We start from the raw sequence: 27,820 nt of genomic DNA on the forward strand, positions 1-27,820 counted from the left end.
GCACTCGAGGTAATCGAGATTTCTCTAGCACTCATGGATTCTTCAGGTACGCATGAATTACTTTATTCTATCATATTATATTATATATGTGAATTGAGATATACAGATCTACACGTGGCATCAGAGCCTTGGTAACGACTTTTAAATTTATATATCTCAATTCCCTTTACGTATATTTTTTTTGATATATTGAAAAGATTCATGCTCATGTTGATAAATTTCTTATGATCCATATTCTTCAGATTTGAATATGAGAACTTTGTTTTCAATCTTATTATATTTATTATAAAAAAAAATTTCTCCTTCTCGGTGTCATCTCCCTATTCACTATATGTTTTTGTCGCCGGAGAAGGACTCCAAGGACGTCGGACATGATCGCCGGAAACGGAGCTGCCGGTGCGTCATCTGCAGCTTCGTTCTCCGCTGCTACGTGGAACCACTGCTAGCGTTGTGGACCTCCGGAGCCACTGCTGGCGTTAATTCTGCACTCGCCGGAGCCACTGCTGGCGTTGTGAACCTCCGGCGTTGTGGTCGTCGGCTGGTTCACTGGTGCTGCCGCTCGTCCTTCCCCTCCCCAGTGCTTCTGTCTGGCTCGCGGCAGCTGAAAAAAGCTGCAACAGGATCATGAAACCGGATCCTAGGGATCCGTTTCATAGTTCTGGGCCCAAATTTCGTTTGGGCCCAGAGCTGTTATTATAAAAAAAAATTATGGTAGGCTGGACCAAGTCCATTGGGCCCAAATCGCATGGGCCCAGTATAATTAAAAAAAAAAAGGTGACAGTTATGATTTTGGTGGGGCTGGTCCATTTTGTTTTTTTTATATATATGAAAACTGATACTGGGCCCAAATCGTATGGGCCCAGTATAGTGCAAAAAAAAAATCAGTTAATTGCGTTTTCAGTCTCAGTTTAAATTACCTTCTTGGCCCATAATTTATTAAATTTACGAATTAGCCCTATGATATTTCTAGAAATTACACTGCAGTCCCTTAACTTCCAGAATTGCAATTTTAACCCAAATCTCTTTCAGAATTACTTATTTGCCCCTGATTACCTTTTAAAATTTCACTTAAGTACTAGACTCGTTTTCTAATTCCCAAAAGACCCTAAGGACTTTTAAAATTATGTTGTTTTGTCCTAGGTCATAAAATTTGTGACTTTATGAATTATTGATGATGCTTAGGATCTTGTAGCAGGAATAATGGACACACCCCATAGGTGTAACATTATTAATGTGATTTTGATGGTTGGCTTTGAGAATAGGCTAATATCACTCCTTTAATGTATTAGATATTTATTGTACCCTATAGGTATGAAAATGTTTAATGCATTATTTTGTATGGACTTTTGTGTGAGCTAAATCTTTATGGTGTATGAGCCTTCTTGGTGCATGGTTATAATTGCATAATTGATAATCACTTGTTGGGAATTCTGTTTTATAATTATGTTGTGCACGCATAATTAATATTTCCCATTTTCTATTTTGCGATTTCAGTTTCTGCTTTTACGCAACTATCCTTTGTGAAGGCTCTTAATGGGACTAACTATGATGACTGGAAAGAGTCCCTCAATATGTATCTGACCATTTCTGAGAAAGATTTAGCTCTGAGAGAGCCCAAGCCTGCGGATTTCTCTTCTGAGTCCAGTGCTTCTGAAATAGCCTTCCATAAACAATGGAGTGAGTCCAACCGGATCTATCTAGCGATCATCAAGTTCACAATTGAAAAGGAAATTAGGGACAGCATTCCTGAAAATGATACTGCAGTGGAGTACTTAAAAGCTATTGGTAACAAATACAAGAAGCTTAACAAGACTCAAAAGAACTACTATCTGTCATTCTTTCTTGACAATACTCGATACGACGGAGTTTCTGGTGTCAGGGAGCACATTCTGAAGCTTGTTCATTACTATAACAAGCTTAAGTCATATGGGATTGATTTGGGTGAAAGCACCTTGGTTTACCGTGTTCTTCAATCACTGCCATCAGAGTACGCATTCTTGAGGACTTCATACAACTCACAAGAAGCTGAATGGTCTGTTGACCAGATGATATCGATAGTCACTCAAGAAGAGGAAGCTATAAAGAAGAATTTCTCTCACTCAATAAACTATGTTTCCCATGGCTCTAGCAGCAAATCTGGAGGGTCACATAAGAAAAAGGGGAAGAAGCATGATGCCCCAAAGCCTAATAATCTAACCTTTAAGAAGGATGGTGATAAGAGTGAGAAATCGAGGAAGAAACCCTTTAAAGGGTTATGCAATTATTGCAAGAAATCGGGTCACATTAAAGCTAATTGCTTCAAATTGAAGAACAAACAAGAAAGTGAAGGTACAACTCTTCAAACTGCCCCTCTAGCTCTAGTTTGTTTTGAATCTAACACCATTGAAACTTCCTTTGACTCATGGTGGCTGGATTCTGGTGCCACTGTACATGTTGTGAATTCTCCACAAGGGCTAAGAAACCAGAAGGTTCCAAGTGAGGCACAGAGGTCAGTCTTTGGCATAGTAGAGAGCAAGGCATCGGTTGAATGCATTGAAACTATTTCTTTGTATTTAAATTCTGGTCATGTTTTACATTTGAACAATGTTGTTTATGTACCTTCTGCGAAGAGGAATTTAATTTCAACTTCTGCATTGGATATTTGTGGCTATTCATTCTTCCAAGGAAATGGGAAAATTGACATTTGTTTTGATTCCATTAATGTTGGTGTCGCTTCCTTGATATATGGTTTATATCGATTGAATGATTGGTCACTTGAACTTCCTAATCTTCATGTCAATGCTGCTATTGGGCATAAACGTCAAAGGCCCAATGATAATTTCTCTATGTTATGGCATCATTGTTTGGGTCATATCTCTAGAGAGAGATTGGAACGCATGATCAAGCAAGGCATCTTACGAGACCTTGATTTCTCAGATTTTGAGACTTGTGTTGACTGTATAAAGGGAAAATTCCCTGCTAGAGCTAGAACCAAAGGGGCAAAGAGGTCTGAAAATACTTTAGACCTAATCCATACTGATATCTGTGGACCTATCACGCCTCCGGCTATGGGTGGTTTCAGATATTTCATCACCTTCACGGATGATTACTCTCGTCATGGATGGATTGAACTCTTGCGTGAAAAGGGTGAGTCCCTTAATGCATTCAAGACCTTTAAAGCAGCAGTCAAATTGAAATCTGACAAGTTGATCAAGTGTGTGAGATCTGATAGAGGAGGAGAATTTTATAGGAGATATACTGAGACTGGTAGGAACCCTGGGCCATTTGCTTTGTACCTTCAAGAGCATGGCATTGAAGCTCAGTATACTATGCCTGGCACCCCGCAGCAAAATGGGGTTGCAGAAAGGCGAAATCGTACTCTCATGGATATGGTTAGGAGCATGATCAGTCACTCCTCACTGCCGGAATTCTTGTGGGGTGATGCACTCAAAACTGCTGTTTATATTTTGAATCAAGTTCCTAGCAAGTCAGTTCCAAAGACTCCATATGAGTTGTATTTTGGAAGGACTCCTGCACTGAAGCATATGCGAGTTTGGGGTTGTAAAGTACAGGTAAAACCTTACAATCCACAACAGATAAAGCTTGATGCTAAAACTGTTGATGGTTTCTTTATTGGCTATTGCATCAGATCTCGTGGGTACAGATTCTATTGTCCAAATCACACTACTAGGGTAATTGAATCTGACCGAGCTTACTTCTTTGAAGATGCCTTAGACAGTGGGAGCTCTGTGCCTAGGCATATTACCTTGCATGACGAAAGTAGCATTTTGCCTATGCCTATCTTGACAACTCCTCATGTTGATAGAAATAATGCCATGGATCAGAATGAAGCTCAAGATGAACTACCTTTAGAGGGTGATAGGGACATAGTTGTTGAACCGAGACGGTCCCAAAGGGTTCGCAAGTCTGCTATTCCAGATGATTACATGGTATATTTGCAGGAATTTGATTCAGATGCTATTGATAGCTTAAACCCAATGTGTTACCAGGAGGCTATTTCTAGCTTGCATTCTTCTGAATGGTTAGAGGCTATAAGTGAAGAAATTGCCTCTATGTACCGCAATCACGTATGGGAGCTTGTAGAGCTACCAAAGGGGTTTAAACTAATGGGTTGCAAATGTGTAACAGTCACACCCCCCCGAGCCCACTGCTGCGAGTGGTGGACTGGGCCGTGCCACCTCACGGCAACCACCAGCCGGCTTTCCCCATGGTAGTTCATGGGTTATTCCCCGCACCCACTGCGCTAAGGGAGCCTTCCCAGGTTCGATCCCGCAACCTCTCCTACATAGCGAGATTCAGGCTGAACCTGGTACCATTGAGTCAAGTTGACTCAATGGTACCAGGTTCAGCCTGAATCTCGCTATGTAGGAGAGGTTGCGGGATCGAACCTGGGAAGGCTCCCTTAGCGCAGTGGGTGCGGGGAATAACCCATGAACTACCATGGGGAAAGCCGGCTGGTGGTTGCCGTGAGGTGGCACGGCCCAGTCCACAACTCGCAGCAGTGGGCTCGGGGGGGTGTGACTGTTACATAAAAGGCGCCTTTTATAGATTTCCACACACCCGCACCCACTGCGCTAAGGTGGTGTACTAACCAGGCTGTGACCACTTCACAGCAACCCAGCCGGCTTTCTCCGTGGTAGTACACGGATTATCCCCGCACCCACTGCGCTAAGGGACCTCCCCAGGTTCGATCCCGCAACCTCTCCTACATAGCGAAGTTGGGGCTGAACCTGGTACCATTGAGTCAAGTTGACTCAATGGTACCAGGTTCAGCCCGAATCTCGCTATGTAGGAGAGGTTGCGGGATCGAACCTGGGGAGGTCCCTTAGCGCAGTGGGTGCGGGGATAACTCGTGTACTACCACGAGGAAAGCCGGCTTGGTCGCTGTGAAGTGGTCACAGCCTGGTCAGTACACCACCTTAGCGCAGTGGGTGCGGGTGTGTGGAAATCTATAAATGGCGTTGACTCAATGGTACCAGGTTCAGCCTGAATCTCGCTACGTAGGAGAGGTTGCGGGATCGAACCTGGGGAGGTCCCTTAGCGCAGTGGGTGCGGGGATAATCCGTGAACTACCACGGAGAAAGCCGGCTGGTTCGCTGTGAAGTGGTCACAGCCTGGTCAGTACACCACCTTAGCGCAGTGGGTGCGGGTGTGTGGAAATCTATAAAAGGCGCCTTTTTATGTAACAGTCACACCCCCCCGAGCCCACTGCTGCGAGTGGTGGACTGGGCCGTGCCACCTCACGGCAACCACCAGCCGGCTTTCCCCATGGTAGTTCATGAGTTATTCCCCGCACCCACTGCGCTAAGGGAGCCTTCCCAGGTTCGATCCCGCAACCTCTCCTACGTAGCGAGATTCAGGCTGAACCTGGTATCATTGAGTTAAGTTGACTCAATGGTACCAGGTTCAGCCTGAATCTCGCTACGTAGGAGAGGTTGCGGGATCGAACCTGAGGAGGTCCCTTAGCGCAGTGGGTGCGGGGATAACTCGTGTACTACCACGAGGAAAGCCGGCTGGGTTACTGTGAAGTGGTCACAGCCTGGTTAGTACACCACCTTAGCGCAGTGGGTGCGGGTGTGTGGAAATCTATAAAAGGCGCCTTTTATGTAACAGTCACACCCCCCCCGAGCCCACTGCTGCGAGTGGTGGACTGGGCCGTGCCACCTCACGGCAACCACCAGCCGGCTTTCCCCATGGTAGTTCATGGGTTATTCCCCGCACCCACTGCGCTAAGGGAGCCTTCCCAGGTTCGATCCCGCAACCTCTCCTACATAGCGAGATTCAGGCTGAACCTGGTACCATTGACTCAATGGTACCAGGTTCAGCCTGAATCTCGCTATGTAGGAGAGGTTGCGGGATCGAACCTGGGAAGGCTCCCTTAGCGCAGTGGGTGCGGGGAATAACCCATGAACTACCATGGGGAAAGCCGGCTGGTGGTTGCCGTGAGGTGGCACGGCCCAGTCCACCACTCGCAGCAGTGGGCTCGGGGGGGGTGTGACTGTTACAAAATGGGTCTTTAAAACAAAACGAGGAGCTAGGGGTGAAATTGATAGAGATAAAGCCAGACTTGTAGCTAAAGGCTATAACCAGAAAGAAGGTATTAATTACACAGAAACCTTCTCTCCGGTATCTACCAAAGATGCTTTTAGAGTGGTAATGGCTTTAGTTGCACAGCTTGATCTTAATCTTCACCAGATGGATGTCAAGACTGCGTTCTTGAATGGCGATTTGCATGAAGAAGTCTACATGACATAACCTGATGGTTTTGTTGAATCCGTTAAAGAACATCTAGTGTGCAGATTAAAGAGATCCATCTATGGGCTAAAACAAGCCTCTAGGCAGTGGTATCTAAAATGTGATGAAGTTATCACCTCTCTTGGTTTTGTTGAGAATGTCTCAGATCAGTGCATCTATCAGAAGTTTGATGGGAACAATTTTGCTATTCTTGTTCTCTATGTTGATGATATCTTATTAGCCAGCAATTCAATAAATTTCCTCAATGAGATAAAGCACCTATTGTCTTGCCATTTTGACATGAAGGATATGGGTGAAGCCTCCTTTGTTCTTGGGATACAAATTCATCGTGATAGATCTCGTGGTATTCTTGGTTTATCACAAGCCACTTATATTGAGCGGGTACTTAAGAGATTCAAAATGGATTCATGCTCTCCTTCACCTACTCCTGTATAGAAAGGTGAGCTGTTGTCAAAGTCACAGTGTCCCAAGGATGATAGGAAGAGGGCTGAAATGAGAAAGATACCATTCGCTTCCGCTGTCGGTAGCCTTATGTATGTTCAAGTGTGTACTCGACCAGATATAGCCTTTGCCATTGGAGTACTGGGTCGATACTTAAATGATCCAGGTCCGGATTATTGGAAGGCTGCTAAGAAAGTTATGAGGTATCTTCAAGGTACAAAGAATTATATGTTGACTTACAAAAGGTCAAATTCTCTTGAGGTTGTTGGGTATTCTGATTATGACTTTAAGGGATCAGAAGATCTTGAGATTGTTGGCTTTTCAGATTCAGATTTTGCCTCTTGTCTAGATGATCGTAAATCCACGACTGGCTATATTTTCATGTTGTCTGGAGGAGCTGTCTCTTGGAAGAGTGTGAAACAGACACTTACGGCAGTTTCATCAATGGAAGCTGAGTATATTGCTTGCTTTGAGACTACAAGTCACGCTATATGGTTGAGGAAGTTGATATCTGGCATGCACCTAGTTGAGTCAATATCACGTCCTCTAACCATTTATTGTGATAACAAATCTGCAGTATACTATGCTAACAATCACAGAAATTCCAGTCGTACAAAGCATTTTGATGTCAAACTTATGTTTGTGAAAGAGAAAATTGTTGAGTCTCAAACCTGTGTGGTATACATTCCTGGCACGCAGATGCTTGCAGATCAACTGACTAAGGGCTTACCTGTAGAAGTTTTTCAAAATTATGTAACTTGTATGAGTATTATGAATTTCTTTGATGCCCTAGTTTAGTGGGAGTTTGAGGACCTTCTTTATTGCAATTTCTCTTTAGGCTTTGTTTTCTTCTGTGAGTTATATTCAGTTCAGTTAGATACGTCTATATCATTTGTATCCCTATAGGATTCAATGATTCTGTTGTGGTACGCTATGCATGTCACTTGTTTCCCCATAGGAATCAGTGATTTATGTTGTTATCTTACTGAGCTGTATTTGAAATAAAATTTCATGTTTTACTCAGATTATGAGATATCATAATCACTTATTTCCGCATAGGATTCAGTGATTTTGTGGAGTTTCATTTTTTGAATTTTGTTTATGGCTTGTTTATACAACTTGCTTAATTAATGCAATCTAAGTGGGAGATTGTTGGAATATTATTTATGAATTAGCATTAATTAATAAGCCCAATAAATTGGTCCTTATGATCTTGTGTGGACCGTGATAGGTGGACCACACAAGTGAGCCCAATGGGCAGAGGCCCAACCCACAACCCAATAGCCGTCAGTTATTTCCTATCTCTTAACTGACTGGGTCAGAAATAATAGATAATATAATTATTTAATTATTTAATAAGGCGGTTACCGATCTGATCTATATAAGACGATTAGTCGGTAACCACAAACACACGACTCATTTTCTTCTACTTTCATTATCTCTGAACTCTCTGAAGGCTCTGGGGACTTGAGGGTTGTGTACCTGCCTGCACTCAAGGTAATCGAGATTTCTCTAGCACTCATGGATTCTTCAGGTACGCATGAATTACTTTATTCTATCATATTATTATTATATATGTAAATTGAGATATACAGATCTACACTTTACTCAAATCAAATGCCAAGAATTTACTCCCTCTTGTAAAAAAATATAAACATTTGTTAATTAATCTTGATTTAACATATAAGTAATTCAATATATGTAAAAGATTTTTTTTCATTTTATTACTTATATTTATTATTCTAGACATTTATATAAATATATTTCTTATTGATTATCAAGTATATTGGTAATTAGAATTAGGAGTAGAAAGGGAGAATAATATATATTTTGATGGAATGAGGATTTTATTGGTATTCAAATTTTCCCTAAAAGCTCCTCATATCAACTGTTTTTTTTTTTTAAATTTAATGCACCTCCTTTTATCCAAAAAAATGTGGCATCCTTAAAACTCTTGCTCCGTTAAGTTTTATTTATGAAGCGTGTCTCAAAAAATGCTGCATTGTATTTTTATTCTCGTTCCTTTTCAATCCGGCAATTAAGCAAGTTGAGAGGTGCAAGTCTCTGGACTCTTCTGAAGGTTCCTTTTGGTACAATATTTATCCTTGAAACTTGCTCATACCAACGAAACCTTGGGATTAAATTAAATATAAATGAATGTGGTGAGAATAAAGGCACCTAATTAATTTTGCAGCCAAGTCCTGAGCTTGCATCCAAGGAATCAAATCAATGCTATATAACCTTAGCCCTGAGCATTATAATTAACCACAATGGGATCCTTCATCAACATCCAAATTCACCAGCTTCAGTTATGTGTCATGGGACTTATCACTAGAGAGGTGATTTTTCATCTTGAATACAGATAGAATTGTTAAAAATGGAATCAAGCACAATTAGATACTTTCTTCGGTCTCTATCATAGAGTGCTTTATAGAAAAATTTTCTGATCATTAATAGAAGGAACTTGAAAGGGTATTATTTACATTTTTTTTAATCTTATCACTATATAAATTCATTAACTATGAGAGGTAATGTAACATAATTTTTATTTAAATAGAAGTAAAATTAAAAATTTATTATATTTTAAGATAAAATTAATGAGTTAATAATACTTTTTGATTTCAAGGAGATAGTTATATATGGTTTATAATAGAGACAACAGAGAGTATTCATTAATTTAAAAAAATTAATTACAAATATCAATTTACAAAGTTACAAACAAGAATCTCATTTATAATGTAAGAGTTACATTTACATTTTAGATATCTTATTTCAAATTGAAATTCTTCAATTTATAATCATATATTTTCAATTCATTTTTTAAAAAAATTATTAAGTTCTTAATTATCATTAATTTTATATTTTAAAATTTAGTTGTCATTCACATGGAGACAAACGCCTACAGGGGCATGTATTATGTAGGCAGGCTTTATTGGACTAAATCTATGTTTCTCCTACTTCAAAAAAATTGCCACCACTGTAAGGATATCCATCAACAATTTGAAAAAAAATATATTGACAAGAAGGGAAATTCCAGTAATTTTAGGGAAAATATGGGGGGGAGGGCATTTTTGACTTTTTTTTTTGCAAAAAATATTCCACAAGCATTTTGGTTTGAACTTTTTTTGAAAAAATAAACAAGGTCTATTAAAATAATTTTAGGATTTGGATGTCAATCAACAATTAAAACTTCATAAACACAATCACTGACTGTAATTCTCCCATAATTGCTAGCATTGTGCTTTCATTAAGACCATTCTTCAGCATCCTTGGGAAGTTGAAATTAATGTCACCCGTAGTCTTGGATAGATTCACTTATATGTGCATGTATCATAGCTCGAAATAGCCATGGAGTTAGTGGAGTGTTTCCTTTCATAATTTTGTTATTGATATTCCTAGTAATTATTATGTATTTTTGCATGAAGATAGGCTGATGGTTGCCTAGTTGCTCTTGCTTTTATAAACTTTCAAGCCTCATGCTTGCTTTCCTTATTCCAAAAAAAAAAAAAAACAAAGAAAGAAAAGACCATTCTTCATGTAGAAGGAAAGTAAACCAAATGGGGTTTCCGTTGCTTCGCTGAGGAGGTACATGATCTGGACCATCCATGCTTGACTTGGATGGTGCAAATTTAATGCACTTTTTTATTTTATTTTTTTCAAAATAAAAATTTTGTATAAATTGTAATTTTTTTAAAGAAATCTATTCACTAGTCTGAACATTTTAGATTTAGTGTGAATGATTTACATTTAATATCAATTTTTTTATAAATTGATTGTCCACATATATTTTAAACAGTACAAGTTATTCTAGACAATATAGGTTTAATGTTAATTTTTTTATAAACTTTTAATATTAAATTTAGATTATTCATATTAAATATGGACTGTCCATATTGGTAAACAAATTTATTAAAAAATTTTACAATACAAATTTTTACTTTAAAAATAAAAAATAAAATGTGCATTAAATTTTAACTATCTAGATTAAATCAGCAAAGTGTGGAGGAGGCTTCCCTTTCTAACCAAATCCCACCAACTCCTTAAGATTTCTTTTCTACTGGATAATTAATAATTTGAATTAATTTTTTTAGAATGAAGGTGAACGAAATTTCTGACTTTTTATTGCTCATTTATTTTACATGGAACTTAAAATTATTAGGTTTTTTTTTTCAATGTTTTAAACTTTTTATCATTGAACCACGTGTATCTCTCTAGAATATTTCCATCTTTTATATATTAAAATTAAAAATTTCACTTCCATTTCCAAATTTTGATTCATTTATATACATCAAAATATTTAAATGTAAGAGTTCCCCTTTGTTTACAGCTGATGCTCTGATAGTTTCTTCCAAAAAGAAAATTGCAATAGATTGTCAATTCTTTTTTTTTAAGGTACAATACTTTTGGGCTCAATAACGGGTACGGTTGCCAAGGTCCAGCCGGACAACTAGTATGAATTATTTGGTCTTCGTAAACTTGGGCCTAAGCCGGGCCCATCCTGAACTAAACTAGGTTTTCCTCTTTTATAATGAGTCGCCTTCTTCTCTCGCCTCCACTAGTTCCTCTGGCTTTCGAGTTCGTCGCTTCCTGCGGTACGCTCTCTCTCTTCCCCCACTTATTTCATCTTTTCGTTGTTGCGTTTGCTTGTTCTTATATTTCTCGTATTTTGATTTTAGAAGTAGCTTTATTGCCGGAATTTCTCATGTTGTTCCGGGGATTCTCCATTTGGGGAATCTATCTGTGACATTGGTCAAACTAGGAAGTACCACGTTTTTTCTTACTTGTACTTTATTGGTGGTGGATGATTTTTTCCCTTAAATATTGTTGCTTTATGATATCTATAGCGGAATATGTGAATAACCAGTATAAGCAAATCTGGTGTATCGTGTTCGAGTCCTCATTGAGTCGTAAAGTGTGTCTATTTTGGACCTCCTGTAATTCCTTTTAATGCTTTAAGTTTGGGTTGATTTTCTGGAGGTCTCAATTATGAACAAATTGTCAAACGCGGTCTCTTAATTGGCTGGAATTTTGCTTTGTCAATGCTTGGGTTCTTACTTGCAGAATACATAGTCAATATATTTTCTTCTGAATGTGGTTCAGTTCTCTAGACTTTCAACAGACGAGGTAATACAGTCTCATAAAAGATGCAGAACGAGGAGGGACAGATCACCGAGCTTTACATTCCAAGAAAATGGTATGCATCTAAATTTGCTCAAGTTTTTGGTCTTTCGTGGGTTCACTGTTCTTGTTGGAGTTCGAACTAATGTATACTGCATGATGCAGCTCCGCAACAAACAGACTGATCACTGCTAAGGATCATGCCTCTGTTCAGATTAACATTGGCCATTTGGATGAAAACGGTATCTATAGTGGCCACTTTTCTACATTTGCCCTATGTGGTTTCATCCGTGCACAGGTCCGCTTGCCTTGTTTGATCACATATTTATTTATCTGTTTTTGTAGTGCAGTGTTCTATTCTATTACCATATTTTTGTGTCTGTCCTTTGCTAAAAGTAATGTTTTTCAAGAAATGGACTGTATTTTGAATTGAAGACGTGGTGCTATCTGTACGGCATTCCACCTTTGTATTAAATTTCTGCTGCCTGTATATGAATATAGTGGTATGTTGCTTTTGTTGCTGAAATCTTTTGTGTAGCCAAATGATCTATCAAAGAATTTTTTAGGGTTCATTTCTGATTTTCTGTCTACTTGCCCGCTTCTTGTTTTAGATCTACCGAGGGAAAGATTGTGGTATAAAAACTAGAATATAACTGATAAAATCATTACCGAAGCTTGACATAATGCCTCTTCACTTATGGAGTTGTTTTAGGTTGGGTAGGAAGGTTATGATATCTCTCTAAGTATATCCTAATTTTCTACCTTGGCAATGTTACTCAAGGAATGCTATGCAGTAGATATTCTTGTTTAACATGATACTATGATATGGTTCTGATATTGAATGGGCAAGCAGGTGTTTCATGCTTTTAACTTAAAATCTTAATTTGCATTTCCAGGGAGATGCTGACAGTGCATTAGATCGATTGTGGCAGAAGAAGAAAGTCGAAGTGAAGCAACAGTAGAAGAGGAAGCTAGGATTATCAGTTATAAAAACTGCAGAACTAAAGTTGAGACTTGATATGTTTTTTAGCTATGAATGTGCTGGCACTTGTTTTATTCCTGCGCTACCTTCTAAGAAAAGTTGCCTTTTGACTTGTTAATTCTTGACGGATTTTTGGGCGCTTCTCTAATTTTTCATCTTCCCTAGTGTGGTCTTGTTTATGGTTGTACGGAAAAATACAATATTTTTCGACTCACGAAACAAAGCAAGCTTAACCATTTAGTTGGTTTAGCAGAAATAGCTAGTTTTTTTTTTTTTTGGTCTGTGGGAAAGAGGGCAAAGGCGAGGTGGGTATATTAAAGTTAGTCAAAAAGGGTAGTCAAAAAGGGGATTGAGATCCCAATACATCAGAAGAAACAAAACTCCTAACAAAGCAAGGAGCAACAGCAAATAAAGAAGAATATGAGATCCCTTCCTTAGCTAGCTTATCAGCTACAAGATTTATATACTGAAACGTAATTTCCCAATCCCACTGAATCATGTTAAGGATCTCTAGCAAAACCATGCCACCCATGTTGGTGACGCCCCCTGTACATTGTATTTGATCTAAGAGGTTTCTGCTATCAGTTTCCAGTATCACCTTCCTAAAGCCAAAATCCCAAACTATACATAGGCTTCTGTGCTTCATTGGCACTGCAAGAACCTAGATGATGACAAAGTCCAGCAATCCAATGTCCAGTGTGATCTCTTAAAACACCACTGTATCCATTTTGACCATTGCTGATGGCTATGGCTCCATCCACATTGAATTTGACCCAGTCACTAGGAGATGTTAAGTGGGTACTTATGTTAGAATGATTGAACTCATTTAGAATGCCCCGGGTAATAAAGTTCTTCTAACTAAACATACTCACAGTCCAAGGATCACCAGGTTTTTGGAAATTGCAATAAAAAAATATAACTATTATGCCATTTTCATAATTTCCAAACTACGATGCCCCATAAAAGTCCCGATTCCTTAGTAAATCTAGCACCAAAATTTTGATTGAGATTGGCCTCAATTCAGTCCTTTAGAGAAGTAGAGAAAAAAGATAGAATGGTACGTCTACTTGACAAGTCTCCTCCAAATTTGTTGAGCATAAGAACAATCGTGTGTAATGTGGAGAATGTTTTCCACTTTAGTATTGCACCAATTACAACACGAGCTTTTCCAGGCATTTGTAGGTAGATGAGCATGAAAAATTTGCCATAAAAAGAAACAGATTCGCTCTGCACGTTGCCACTTCCAAATACTTTTGAATGTTGAGTTGTAAGTAGTGGATGGATTCTTTTCAATTAGGCAGTGGGTGCTCTTGACAGTGCAGAAGCCATTTTTATTTCCACTCCATATCATAATGCCATTCCCAATAGATTCCATGGGGGCAAAATGGCAATCAATTTTTGCTTCACCTCCACTGAGACAATTGTAGCAAGCCGAATATAATTCCAAACACCATATCCAGTCCAATCTACAACCTTGCTTTCCAACTCCGCCTATGTCAATGGTCTCGAGCAAACATCTTTGATTTTTTTTTTTTTATATCAGGGAACAGCCAGAAATCATTAAAGAAATGTACAAATTTACCATTGCATATTTGCCATCTTGTCACTTCGTCTAAAATGTCTTTTTGTTTATAAATAAATTTCCATAGTGCTGAATTACCACCTTTAGTAGCAAGGAGGTTATCTTCATTTTTTAGCATATACTTTTTTGCAAAATACTCATACAGAGTTTCTTGTTTCCTATAACAAGATTCCAAGCCAACTTAGTTCCAAAAGCTTGATCAACTAAAGTTAAGCGCTTGAACCCCAATCCTCCATGTGCTTTAGGGAGGATTAAAGTATTCCAACTGAGCGGATGATAAGCATGCGATTGTTCTTTGCCCCAAATAAAATTTCTCTGTAGCTTCTCAATCTCATGACATATTTTGACCAGCACCTTTGCTATTTGCATCAAATATGTTGGAATAGAGCTTAACACAAACTTAGCTAGAGTGGCTCTTTCGACTGTTAAGAGACAATTCGCTTTCCACCCATCCAGCTTAGTTTTGACTCTATCCACAATATAGCTGAATTTATCCATCTTCTTTCTATTTCTTGTATGTGGGAATCCTAAACACACACCAATTTTAGAAGATACTTTCATCTCAGTAGCAACTGTAATCTTTCCTCTCAGGTTTGGTGCCACCTTTGGAGAGAGAAATAAAGAGGATTTGTGCTTATTAACTTTAGCACCCAAAACCCAAGAGAAAGCATTCAGACAATCCATGATTACGGAAGCTTGTTTCTTTGACGCCTCACCAAATAAGAGTAGATTGTCGACAAACATAAGATAGGGCACCATCAATCTTTCTTTTGTTACAAAAATTGGTTTCCAGTTCCCTGCTTCCACTGCATCATTTATGATATGGGATAACCTATTCATACACAACACAAGCAAGAAGGGAGAGATGGAATCCCCTTTGCAGAGTCCTCTCTTAGGATTAAAGTAATGAGATTGTTTCCCATTCCATAAGTCATTATATGAGACAAAAGAAACACAATTCATAATAAGATTAATGAAATTGGAGTTCAAACCAGCCTCAATAACTACTTGGTGCAGAAAATCCCATTTGATGCCATCATAGGCCTTTTCCAAGTCGACCTTCGTTGCTAAAAGGCAATGTCTTCTTCCAACTTTATTCATGGTGTGCATCAGTTCTTTCCCTAGTGTAATAGTATCTTGTATCTGCCTCCCTGGTGTGAAGTTGGCTTGGAATGGTGAGATTAAATTATCCATGACTGCCTTCAACCTTTTAGTGATTATCTTGGTAATACACTTATAGTGCACCGCACACAAAGCAATCAGTCTAAAATGGGAGACAAATTCATTCTCTTTTAAGGATTAGTGAAATGAGGGTCTTGCTTGCTTCATTCACTAAGATGTTACCCTCCTTAAAAACCTTCTTGACAAAATTGCACAGTGAAGGGCCCACTCTTTCCCAGTTAGCTTGAAAAAAGATAGGAGAGAAACCATCGAAACCAGATGCTTTAAAGGACCCCATAGAGAAGATTGCACTTTTAATTTCTTCACCTGAAGGTATTGCAGCAAGAGGCTCGTTTAAATTTTGATCAATTTGGGGGAAAGATGATCTAGTCTGTAAGTGGGCCTGATCTTCACTTCCTCTTCCTCATCATACAAACTTTAGAAGAAGCTTGAAATCATTGCCTATAAATCTTGATCATTCTCTACCCAGTGTTCGGAATCATCTTTAAAAGCTATGATCCTATTTTGTCTCCTTATCATAGTAGTCTTCAAATGATAGTACCGAGTATTCGGATCACTCTTATTAATCCACTTTGTTCTAACCTTTTGAAACCATTTTAATTCTTCAAGCTTGAGAAGATCCTCAAGCTCCCTTTAAAGATCAACTTCAAGTTTTTTTTTTTTTTTTTAAAAAGGAAGAATAGGGATAAGTTGAGCAGAAATAGCTAGTTGAATAAAAGTTGTTTGAGAATGTCAATTTGTCTGGCTTGGTCGGCCCTGCTCAAGCTGCAACAATGGAAGGATTCAAGTCCTCAAATCGGCTTAATGTTTTGTATCACAGTTTTCATCTCTCAACTTTCTGTGATGTTGATGCCTCTTAATGTTAGAGGAAATAATACTTGTAAATATAAAGTTTGACTTAGTCCGTTCTATGGTCAAACAAGTTAACATGACGTGACTCCATTAAAATTTTGGATTTGAATAATAGATTTGTATACTACTTTTCCAAAAGTTATTGATGTTTTGAGAAAAATAAGTTTTCTCTATTGATGCTTTTCTATAATACTTTTTAAGGAGAGGGAGAGAATTAATATGATTATAGTGTTATGATTGGATGTATAAATTTAAAAGTTATATTAAATGAAGGATATTTTAAACAATTTATATTTTAAAAAAAAGATTGTAAAGTGTTATTATTTGGTTTTATTGATATGTATAATATTGTTTTATTATTTTATAATTTGGGATGGAGGGAGGGAGTAGTTCATAAACTCCATTCGTCTTAAATTATAAAATATTTTTAAATAAAATTATACACATTAATAAAACTCATTAAATACATTTTATAATTTTATTTTTTAAAAATATAAATATAAATATTTAAAAATACCCCTTCTTTTAATAGTCTATTTATAAAAGAATATTGAAGAGAGAAAATATAATGAAAAGGATAATATTAAAAAAAACATCATAATAAAACTTTATTTTATCAAAGTGTCTTATACTTTAAAATGTTAAATTTTTTTAAAAATATCTTATAATTTAAAATAAAATGCTATCACAAAGCCAACTAATTTGATTTTCAAGGCATTCAAAGGCATGTTGAGCTTATTTAACTTCATCCCTGATAAAAATAAATAAATGTTATTTGAATCCACGAAATCAAAAAAATAATAAAGGCCACATATAATTTAAGATATTCCATAGTGCAAGAATTTCATATTTATTTTATGAAAAAAAATCCACAACTGAGCTCAGATGAAATGGCGCGACGCAAGCAAGGGTAAGCTGAATTAGAAGTCATTAAAGGCAGAGGTGTTGGTAGGGTGTTTGAAGGGTTGAAATTGGCATGGTAGGTGGCAACAATAACAATTAGGAAAAATGATATAAACATTCATTTAAATTAAATCTCAAAAGTCAAACTTTAAAAATTTACAAATTCAATCAATTTTGTTGTGAGGAATTTATAACTTGTATTTTAAATTTTAATAGAAAAAATAAATTTATTTATTCTTTATTCATATTAAAATTTAAAAATAAGTTATAAGTTTATTATAATAAAATTATAAAATTAAGAATCGAACTTATAAATTCCTGAATTTTGACACATAAAACCTCATTTAAATTAATTGATCCTAGATCCATTTATTATTTTCCCTAACAATTATTGTACGAACCATATCATTTAGCTGAATCAAACTACATGGTACAATGGGACAATGTGACGTGTGAATCCAGTTCCGATGTCGGATGTTCTTGTCAACTTACAAGTTTTTTCCTCAATTTTCGTCCGCCCTTGAAGGAAATTGGGGATAACAATGGTGAAGATGTCATTTTTCTCTATTTTTTTTCCCCCAATAACTTTCACTCTCTTCTATTTTCTTCTCATTCCAAACAAATCCTCAGAGGCAGTACGAGAGACTGGAATCTGGGTTAGTTGGGGCTGGGAAGGTGAGTATGACTCATGAGTGTAGTAGCTGAATGACTTTTTCTCTTTTTCTTTTCTTTTTTTTAAATATACGTTAATTAACATCTGCATGAAGTAGAGAGGGACTTGGCTTATATGCTTTGTAGTAAAATAAAGTTAATATTTTTGTGGTGAACATCAAATCGTCATCACAATGATCTTCAGCGTGTGTGCGCGTGTTGTTCTCCTTTTTCAGGTAAATTTTGGGTTGTGTCTCTCTCTCACGTACAACACACACGCACACACCAAGCAGAATGAATGAGTGGAAGGTGTGGTGTGGGCACTGAGCCTATTTTGGGACGTTGTTGACCACTTTTGTTTCCAAAATATACAACTTTGGCATGGTGGTCCATCTAAAATCTCCATGGAAACTATAATCATTTCCTCACCCTTCCCCTTTATCAACACTTGAAACATTATGATTCAGGTGTACATGTCTCCAATTTTTTTTTTCTTAAATTAACATTGTCGTTGTTCTTATTACTACTATTTGGCTCGAAATAGTTCAATCTTCATAATTTTATAATTTCCTAAGTTGTTTTGAGTCAAAACTCTCCACTGAATTTCATGAACCAAGTTATATTTTTAAGTGGTGCAATAATAGCAGCAAGAATACTCAAGAATCATGCATTTTTTTTTTTCATGAAGTTTATAACATATTGTTATTTTAATTGTTATTCCCATTCATCTTATGATGTACTATTAAAAACTCTAAAACGCCTTAATCTAGGATGGAGAGCAGAAGAAGGGAAGCCGCTAATGAGATGATAATGGCGCTAAATGAAACTTGCCTGTTGGTTGTACTCTCAAATACTCCCACTATATTTGAGAGATTTTTTTAGGACAGAATAGAATGAAATGTGATATTTAAAAAGTTTGGGTTATTATTTAAGAGTGTTTTTAAAGAGAGATGAAATAGTAAAGAAGGCCTATAAAGCTTTCCTTTATCATCTACGGCTCAATTTTTTTTTGTCCCCCCAAATGGGGATCAAAGATAAAGGAACATAATATAATTATTTTATTTATAAAATTACCCTCAATTTTCTATCCTAATAAAAAAAATCTTATATGTTATTTTCCTTTTCTAACCATCTCTCTTGTCTCTAGACATCTCTGTTTCTTTCTCATCTGTGAACGCTACACTTTGTTGCGTTTTCCTCCTGTACAATATGTATGTTTGCTCGAATAGCTCTATTACTTGCTCTTTCTTTTTATTTTTTTGTTTGAATGCTATGATAACACTTTCTTTCAATTATTTTTTTTGATTTTGAAAGTGAATACACCATTGCTTGACTTGCTCTATTCCTTGAGTCTGCAATGCACAAACCTGTTATTTTAATTATTATTATTTTTTATTGGACAAATATTATAATTATTTGATGGGCATTATTATTTTCTTTAATTTTAGTCATGTGGGTAATATTAGAAGAAAAAAAGTTTTAATCCATTCCATTTTATTCATTTTATAATAACTCTCAAACAATAACCACATAAGACCATTCCTTCCCTTCAAGCCAAAAAAAAAAAGACTGTTCCTTCCCATCATAAGACATTCAAATAATGAAAATTTTTGTTTTATTTTACTTCACTCTATTCCATTTCATTTCATTTCATTTCATTTTATCAATGATTCAACCTAAACTCACACCACACACACTTTTATGCTCTATTTGGTTGGAAAAAAAAAGTGAAAAGAAAATAGGTTATGAAACCCACTATATTTGGTTGGAAAGAAAAAGTGAAAACAAAATAGGATATGGAACCCACTATATTTTCCTTCTAACTTTTCTCTTTAAAAATGGAGAGATTTTGAAAGTAAATTTTTTTTTCAACGTCTATCCTCCCTCTTTCTCTTATCTATTTTGCGCTCTAACTCTAAAGAGACTATTTAATTACATTAATTTAATTTAAATTAAATAGTTTGGTTTATATCTTTTTATGGTTATGAATTACATTAATTTAACTATTTAATTAAATAATTTAGCCATTGGCTAGTTCAAGTGTCTAGTTTTACTTATAGAGAACATCATAGTCATGTAAGCAACTCCAAAATTCAAGGGATAGGTGTTCTTCCTTTTGTTGGTTATGTGAACACCATTTTTTGAACAATTGATAACTCTTAGTTAGCTTTGATGAAAGTCATTCATTTTGTGATTTCTGAATTTCAACACAGAATTACAAAATTTTCATCTTCATGATAGTTATTGTTTTATTTCATGTGCAATTTAATGCTACTAATTATCAAATTATGTAGGCGCATGACCTCTTGAGGTTATACAATGATATTAATGTTCCTTCTCAACCCCTATCGTTTAAAATTCCTTCAACATGGCAAGTGAGTGATATGACAAATCGAATTTGTTATGGTGGCTTTGAGTTAAACTTCATGAGCTATCAATTTTGTGGCCTATTTTTATTTATTTTTCATTTTAGGGAATAGAGGCTGCAAAGTTGCTTGAATTTAAGAGTATACAAACATATTTAACTTTTGTTTATAATATTTCATTATCAAAGTGTTGGAGATTTTGTGTCTATAATTACCATGTTTAATTTTATCAGTGCCCACTTTTGATTTTAAAATGCGAAAATAACATATTTTACTAAATATTTAATTTTAAAATATAATAGAAAAATACATTTTTAACAAATAATTTTATTTAAATTAATTTGATTATGTTAATTTTAATTTAATTTTTGCTTTCAATTTATTTTTACAAATATAATTATATGAAACATGATATATTTTGATATAATGACATTATAGTCATTATGATATTTATTCATTTTTTTTCCCTATTTTTTTCTATCCATCCAAACAAGAGAAATGATAATATTTCTTTTCAATTTTCTTTTCTTTTCATTTTCTTTTCTTTCATGTTCTTTCTTTTTAACTTTTCTTTCCATTCAAATAGAGGGTTAGGGTTTGAAATCTCTCTCCAATCCATGAAGCCCGGCTTTTTTTTCCCCCTTATCTGTTTTAAAATAAAATAAGGCAAGCAAAGCACACATGTGGTGCAACACTAGTGGCAAGATCCTTTATTCTTTACAATTTGTTTAAGATTTTTATTTTTAATTAACCATTTTTTTATTAATATTCATGACTATATCTATATATTTTTACTTTTTATATAATAAAATTATTTAGAAATCCGTGAATTAATTTTAAAAAATTATTATGATAATAATATATTGAAAATTTAAAATAGAAAGATTCATTCGATTCTCACATATAGGGATATACAAATATCAGGCAAGACCAAGTTAGCTATAAACTTGGTGCTTAGCCCGGCTCAATCACTAAGACCAACCCAATTTCTTAGGTAAGATCCATATCAAGTTATCCAGTAAGTTGACCACTACTAAACAATTAAATATTGTAATCTATACAACATCAATACTTTAAAAAAAATAATTGTATCCATATCCAATACATGTCTTATAATTCAAAATACATATCAAATATTTTACCATTTGTATTATTATAATTTTTTTATCAAAATGTTTCTACTTAAAAACTTTAAAAAAATTAATGTTCTGGACTTCTAGTTGATTATTATAAAAATTACTTTATTATTTGTTTATATTCAAAATACTCATATTTATTCCTGAAAATATCAAAAGATATAACACACATACATATATACTCGTATTCCATTCTAGCATTTTAATTTTGTTATATTCAACCTATCATGTAGTATCGTACATCGTATCTAGGCTTTTTAGACAATAATATTCATTGACAACTTAACAGAATAAAATAACTATTATTTAAATATAAGTTGTTATTTTTATTTGATAAATTATTAATAAAACTTGCAGTTTTTTATTGGAGATTATTTTATTTGAGACGGCCTCCGCAGGAATTCCAAACTTAGTTTATCATGTCATAACAAAAGGACTAATCCGGTTAACTTGCGGTTTTTAATTTGTGTTGCAGGGATTTGAGGGTAATTATGAATTTAAATAATTGCGAATTGGGACTGCGGCGAATATAAAATATAAATATCAAGACTTGGGAAATAGGCGTGGATTGGCGTCGCTGTCCGTTACAAAGCAAAACGTCAGCCAACAAAAAATTCTTTAAATTTGGCGAAGCGCCTACCCTTCTCAACTCTGTGCCATCCAATTCCCCTGAAAGCGAACCCCGATTTCTGCGTATCACTCCCATTCCGATTCCCCCTTTTCCACCCATAGATCTTCTCTCGCTTCCCGATTTCTCTTTGCTTTTCAAGGCTAATATTCCTCTCTCTAGCCTCATTTTGAAGTCGCTGTTTATCTGCTGTCTCAGTGGATTGTTCGGAATCTGCAAGTATGTATGGTGAATGTTTAGTTATGAGTTTCCATTCCGTGTTTAAAGTCGCCGTTTATCTCAGTGAATTGGTGCTTCCGACTATTGCTCGATTGGGCATGAGAACGCTAGGAAAGAAATGGAGTGTACGCTGTTAGGAAGCATCTGGAGTATAAGTTTTTGTTTAGGTGAAACTTGAATTGATTACTGAATGAGAACATATATTGACTTTGGTACAATTTCACCTCATGTTTCGTTAGTTCTGCCTTAAGAAGTTAATTGGATTCCTTAATGTATGCCAATAGGTCTGTTGAGGTATTTGTCACTATCACTGAAACTCTCCGAGAGAACGAGTTAAAGCGGGCAAATTAGCCCCTAGAGTTTAATGCACTTAAACTTAATGTCTTCATCGTCGTCTCTGTTGTTGTTTTCCTTTTTGTTTTTTTTTTAAATGTCATGCTATCAGTCTCCATCTTGTTTGGCTGTATTACGCAGCGAGCGAGAGAACTTTTGCTTAATCCATAACCAAACCAATTGTATCATTGTATGTTGATGTTTTGGGAAAAGGGTTCATCTGAAAAAAAAAAAAAAATCCTTAAGTCAATCAAATTTCAGATATTATGAATCATCTGTGACATCACCATGATTGGACTGTTTTGCTTTCTTTTTCTTGATTTTTACGATTTCTTCCTTGAAGTCTAAATGCATGAGGTCCTACAGGGTGGGATTTGCAGTGGAAAATATCATATATTGTAACTTTATTAGTTAAAATAGAAGACAAAATCTTTAAGAGTCTCTTACTGATGCTGAACATTTCTTCGCATGTATTTTGAATATTCGAAGAGTCTTTGTTCGTTAGATCAGTCAAATATCAAGTGTTCTTCAGTCAAAGTCTCTTACTTGGGTTTATACACTCAACATTGTGATGCATCAGGCTGGAAAATTTGTTGCCTTAGTACTTCTGTGTGACTATGTAGCCATTTTACATAGATATTTCTTATGTTTATATTGATTTTGGGATAGTTTCTCGCTGCTTATGCGATGTGGGCTGTGGGCTCCAACATTTTTTGATATGAATTTTTAATGATAAATTGACTGCTCGCTAGTTGATTCCAAATTATTTTGACATTGTTCAATAATATGCAATTTGATCTTCTTGGTTGTTTGATAAGTTGGCCACTCGCTGCATTTTTTGATTTTGTTCTATAAGTCTTCTTCCATTTATATGTATACATTCGTTGGTGTTAGTTTTGACAACAGGTTTTCTTATTACAGGAAAAAAGCATGGCTAGTCCTGAGGGAGAACTTAAAATAAGTTTTGGCTATCAATGCAATAATAATAGAGTTTCCTCTTCTAATTTAATCGATAACTATAAAATCCTGCCTGCACTCCGTAAAACAAGCAGCTTTTCTTGCTTGTCTGGTGCAGCCTTAAGTGCCAATGCTACATTAGCCAACACTAGCATCTGCGATGGTGTTATAGGGGAAGAAATCCTTCCAAGCTGGGACTCCCCTAATATGTTCCGTAAGATAGCCTCTTCTTCAAGCCTTTCAAGGTTGGATATGTTGTCATCTTCTCTCCAAAGTACTTTGTCAAATTTAAGTTGCAGTCCATCCACCCCGAGTAATATGCTTGAACATGACTCTTGCACTATAAGATCCACTATTGCTCCTTCCAGAAGTGAAGGTTTTCTTAATGCCATGGAAGTACAAGTAGCAGGAGGAGCTGCTGGTGAAGATAGAGTTCAAGCAGTCTGTTCTGAAGAAAATGGGTGGCTCTTTTGTGCTATTTATGATGGCTTTAACGGGAGAGATGCAGCTGACTTTCTGGCTGGTACCCTGTTTGACACAATTTCATCTTATTTTAATAAGTTATATTCGGAATTGGAGACAGATTCCGTTGTTCTTCTAACAATATGGGTTTGGATGGATCAGTCCAATATAAGTTGGATGATAGACTTCATAATTGTGACAAACCATCATTTTCAGATGGGGTAGTTGATTGCCTGCAGCGTGCTCTTAGTCAGGTTGAGAACGATTTTTTACACATGGTTGAACAAGAAATAGAGGATCGCCCGGACTTGGTTTCAATTGGATCTTGTGTTTTACTTGTGCTTCTTCATGGGAATGAATTGTATACACTTAATCTTGGTGACAGCAGAGCAGTATTGGCAACAAGCAGTTGTGAATCAAACGGGGGTGGAAAACTCAAAGCTATCCAGCTTACAGATAGTCACACGGTTGAAAATGAAGCTGAGAGAGCTCGGCTTCTGGCTGATCATCCGGATGATCCTATGACCATTGTGTCAAGAAGAGTGAAAGGAAAACTGAAGGTTACTCGCGCATTTGGAGTTGGCTACTTGAAAAAGGTTACGATTCTTTTTTTTTTTTTTAAATTAATATTTGACCTGAATGTTTCTAAAGTTTTTAATAGATATTATTCCCAATAAGTGTTTTTTTAAGCATAAATAACTATAAATATATTTTTTTGGTAGTAATAACTAATAACTATAAATATTTAGAAGCTATTAGTAGCGACAAAGGAGTAAATGTTTTTAGTCATCTTGTGTTCTGGATTTTGCTTTATAATTAACCTCTCTATTGCAATTATAAATATTCCACCCCATTGGATAAATATTTTTTGACTTATTTTTATTGGGATGCAGAAAAGTCTGAATGATGCATTGATGGGAATCCTTCGGGTTCGTGATCTTAGAAGCCCTCCATATATTTCCACTGAACCATCATTAGGTGTGCATAAGATCTCAAATTCCGATCATTTCGTCATAGTGGGGAGTGATGGTTTGTTTGATTTCTTCAGTAATGATGAGGCAGTGGAGCTTGTAGAGTCTTATATCCAGAGCAATCCTTTTAGTGATCCAGCAAAATATCTCGTCGAGCAGCTTGTATCAAGAGCAGCTGATTCTGCAGGTGAAATTTGAAAACCCCATGCTAACTTTTATATTACTCCCAATAAACAAGTTTGTTTTAGCCTTTTAGGTACAATTTAGGTCCTCAATGTCTGTGGCCAAATGATTCGTCCTTTCACTTTCAATCCGATCACATTTAGACGCACATGTTTCTAAACCATGTATCAATTAATATTAGTACGTAACATAAAATCTAAATCTATATCAAACAACATTACTAACAAGTTATACGTAACGTAACTCTTTCTTCAAACTTTGTGTAACGTGTGGGAGCAGCCTGTCAGGTCCTTCGAACTTCCCTCTTCCTTCAACTGTACGCGACATCACGAGAGGTTTAAGAGAATCAAAAGAGATATTGGTTAAGAGAACTTAAACAGATTCTTGCAAGTGAAGGGTGTGGGGAATATTTAGACTTTTATGCTCTTACTGATAGTGGAGATCAATCTAATCCTACTGTCTACATTCATTTTTCAGAATGTTCCTACAAGATATATTTACGATGAAGACTATATATATTTACACAAATCTCTCTAGAATGTACGAAAGATATCTACAGGAATTCTGTATAATTATCTAACGTCTTCTCCAAGGCTTTTTGTTCGAGTCTTCAAGAATTCTCTTCAACATTCAAGAAGCTTTTAGACAATACTTAAGCTTTAGTGCTCTTTTAATTCCGTTGGATTAGTTTGCTAAGTGACATTGATGCAGGTTTCAGCATGGAAGAGTTGATGAATATTCCGGCGGGAAGGAGGAGGAAGTACCATGACGATGTAACCGTAATTGTGATCATGCTTGGCACGAATCAGCGGACTTCAAAGGCATCAACTTGCATGTGACTGTATGAGTTTCTCTGTGAAGTGAGTGTACTTGGTCATGGAATGTGTATATAAAATAGAGACGTGTTAATGCTTTGACAATTTTTTTTAAATAAATCCTTGCTTGTAACCATATTATCATGACTCAGATAAATGGCTGAGTCCTTTTATGATATAAAATGGTTACGTAAGTTTTATGGGATACTTGGTGTCTGTTAGTGCTTTAAGATATTTCTTTTGCTCCTTGAGTTAAGCCCCCATGTCTCCACCCATGCATACATATGACATTTTTCTTTCTTTATTTCCTTCTTTTTCTTTTTTCTTTTTTCCCTTTTCCTTTTAACAGTTCTTCATCATCCAAAAAGCTTGTTGAATAATTTAGGGACAACAGTTAGGTTTCAAAAGAAAATAGCAGATTAATGATAGTTAACTCTTTGACAATTTTTTTTTTGAAAAATAACTTGTAATTATTAATTCTAACAATTGCAAGTTCAGGATTTTTAATTGTAATTAAGACATTTATTTGACTTGCAATCATTTTTCTAATTTTTTAGAACCTAGCTGACATTAATTTTCTTTTAGGATCTAATCTAACTGTTATTTTTCCAATAGTTCAAAGCAAAAGAAACTCTTTAAAACAGCAATTCTCTTGAACAATTTATTTGCTCTATTCATAAAATTTAAATTCTTTTTATTTAAAAGAAATTGAGTTTTTTTTATTATTCAAGTTAATTAACAAAATGTTAGTAAGAAAAGCATAGATTTCTAGTAACTTTGGGGGAAAAAAGAAAACCCAACAAAAACTAAACAAGGGAAACAAAAAATTAGAGATTACCATGTACTCATATGGAACCTATGATTTATTACCGCACGATTGTTTCCAATTTGCAGACACAATTTTCTTTTTCGAAAAAAAAAATCATATAATCAAACGTGTAATAGGAGTTAGAGGGATCATTCACCATCAATGAATTTGAAGACAAAGCCAACATATAAACAAATAAGTACATTTGTCAATGGATCCCGAATGTTACATGCCAATGTCTTTTTATGATCAGTGCGGTCAATATGGCTACATTTTGCCCAACACAATTTCTTTTTCCATAAACATAAATTTAGGTGAGTTAATTTTTGATGTCTCATCAAGATCAGATCAAGCTTTTAAATTCAAAGAACGTTTATAAATATATTTATAAATTACTTACTAACAAGATTTAATAGAATTTGTGGAATAGTCAATTTTTTTTTGCAGTTTAGATGCAGACCGCAATAAAGATGGTAATTCCGGGGATGCATGAAATATGCACACCGGACCTGAGAGAGGCTCACCAGTCTCTCCCCCACACTTTCCATCCACTTCGCTTTTATTTAAGATCTGAAACATATCCCTAAGATCTGCAATGAAAATTTCATGTTTTATAAACGTATTATTAATGTTTCAGGTCTAAGATATGTTTAGAATGTTTTATTTTCAAATATGAAAGAAATTTAAAGAAATTCTACGAATAATTAATATTTTTTTTATTTAAAATTATAAAAGAAATACTTTCTCGTATGCTAATTATAGGACAAAGTTAACTAATTTCATAGTTATTAAAGAATATTAATTAATATTCTTAAATTTGTAAAAAATATTTAACTTTTTAATTTTACCCTTCACTAAAATTAATAACTACAATTAAATATCTTTAGAAGGAGAAAACTACTATTACATCTTTATCGTACATTTAAAGCCAAATAGGACTTTAAAACTGTACTCTACAATTAAAACTGAAGGGAGT

At 35.4% G+C, this 27,820-nt stretch overlaps 1 protein-coding gene and 1 pseudogene across 2 annotated transcripts; both read left to right on the top strand.

Moving 5' to 3' along the window:
- Positions 1 to 11,230: 11,230 nt before the first annotated feature.
- Positions 11,231 to 13,052, top strand: LOC129298967 (40S ribosomal protein S21-2). Of its 2 annotated transcripts, none has more exons than XM_054937404.1 (4): positions 11,231 to 11,288; positions 11,797 to 11,890; positions 11,980 to 12,112; positions 12,711 to 13,052. In XM_054937404.1, the coding sequence occupies exons 2-4, from the start codon at positions 11,841 to 11,843 to the stop codon at positions 12,774 to 12,776; spliced, it is 249 nt and encodes an 82-aa protein (XP_054793379.1). In that variant the 5' UTR covers positions 11,231 to 11,288; positions 11,797 to 11,840; the 3' UTR covers positions 12,777 to 13,052. The 2 variants fall into 2 exon arrangements, with proteins under 2 accessions (XP_054793379.1, XP_054793380.1); XM_054937405.1 differs by having other exon boundaries at positions 11,251 to 11,288; positions 11,805 to 11,890.
- Positions 13,053 to 22,111: 9,059 nt separating this feature from the next.
- On the top strand, positions 22,112 to 26,292 carry LOC129298965 (probable protein phosphatase 2C 40; annotated as a pseudogene).
- Positions 26,293 to 27,820: the final 1,528 nt, after the last annotated feature.

This window comes from Prosopis cineraria, unplaced genomic scaffold (genome assembly GCF_029017545.1).
Source record: "Prosopis cineraria cultivar Desert tree isolate PC_DT_omini unplaced genomic scaffold, ASM2901754v1 PC981, whole genome shotgun sequence".
Classification (NCBI taxonomy): domain Eukaryota; kingdom Viridiplantae; phylum Streptophyta; class Magnoliopsida; order Fabales; family Fabaceae; genus Prosopis; species Prosopis cineraria.

Excerpts from the sequence above, each read along its gene's own strand:
- LOC129298967 (XM_054937404.1), top strand. The coding sequence starts at position 11,841 with ATGCAGAACGAGGAGGGACAGATCACCGAGCTTTACATTCCAAGAAAA. Across the intron at positions 11,891-11,979 it reads CTTTACATTCCAAGAAAATG|CTCCGCAACAAACAGACTGA; the intron begins GTATGCATCTAA and ends TGCATGATGCAG. Across the intron at positions 12,113-12,710 it reads GTGGTTTCATCCGTGCACAG|GGAGATGCTGACAGTGCATT; the intron begins GTCCGCTTGCCT and ends TTGCATTTCCAG.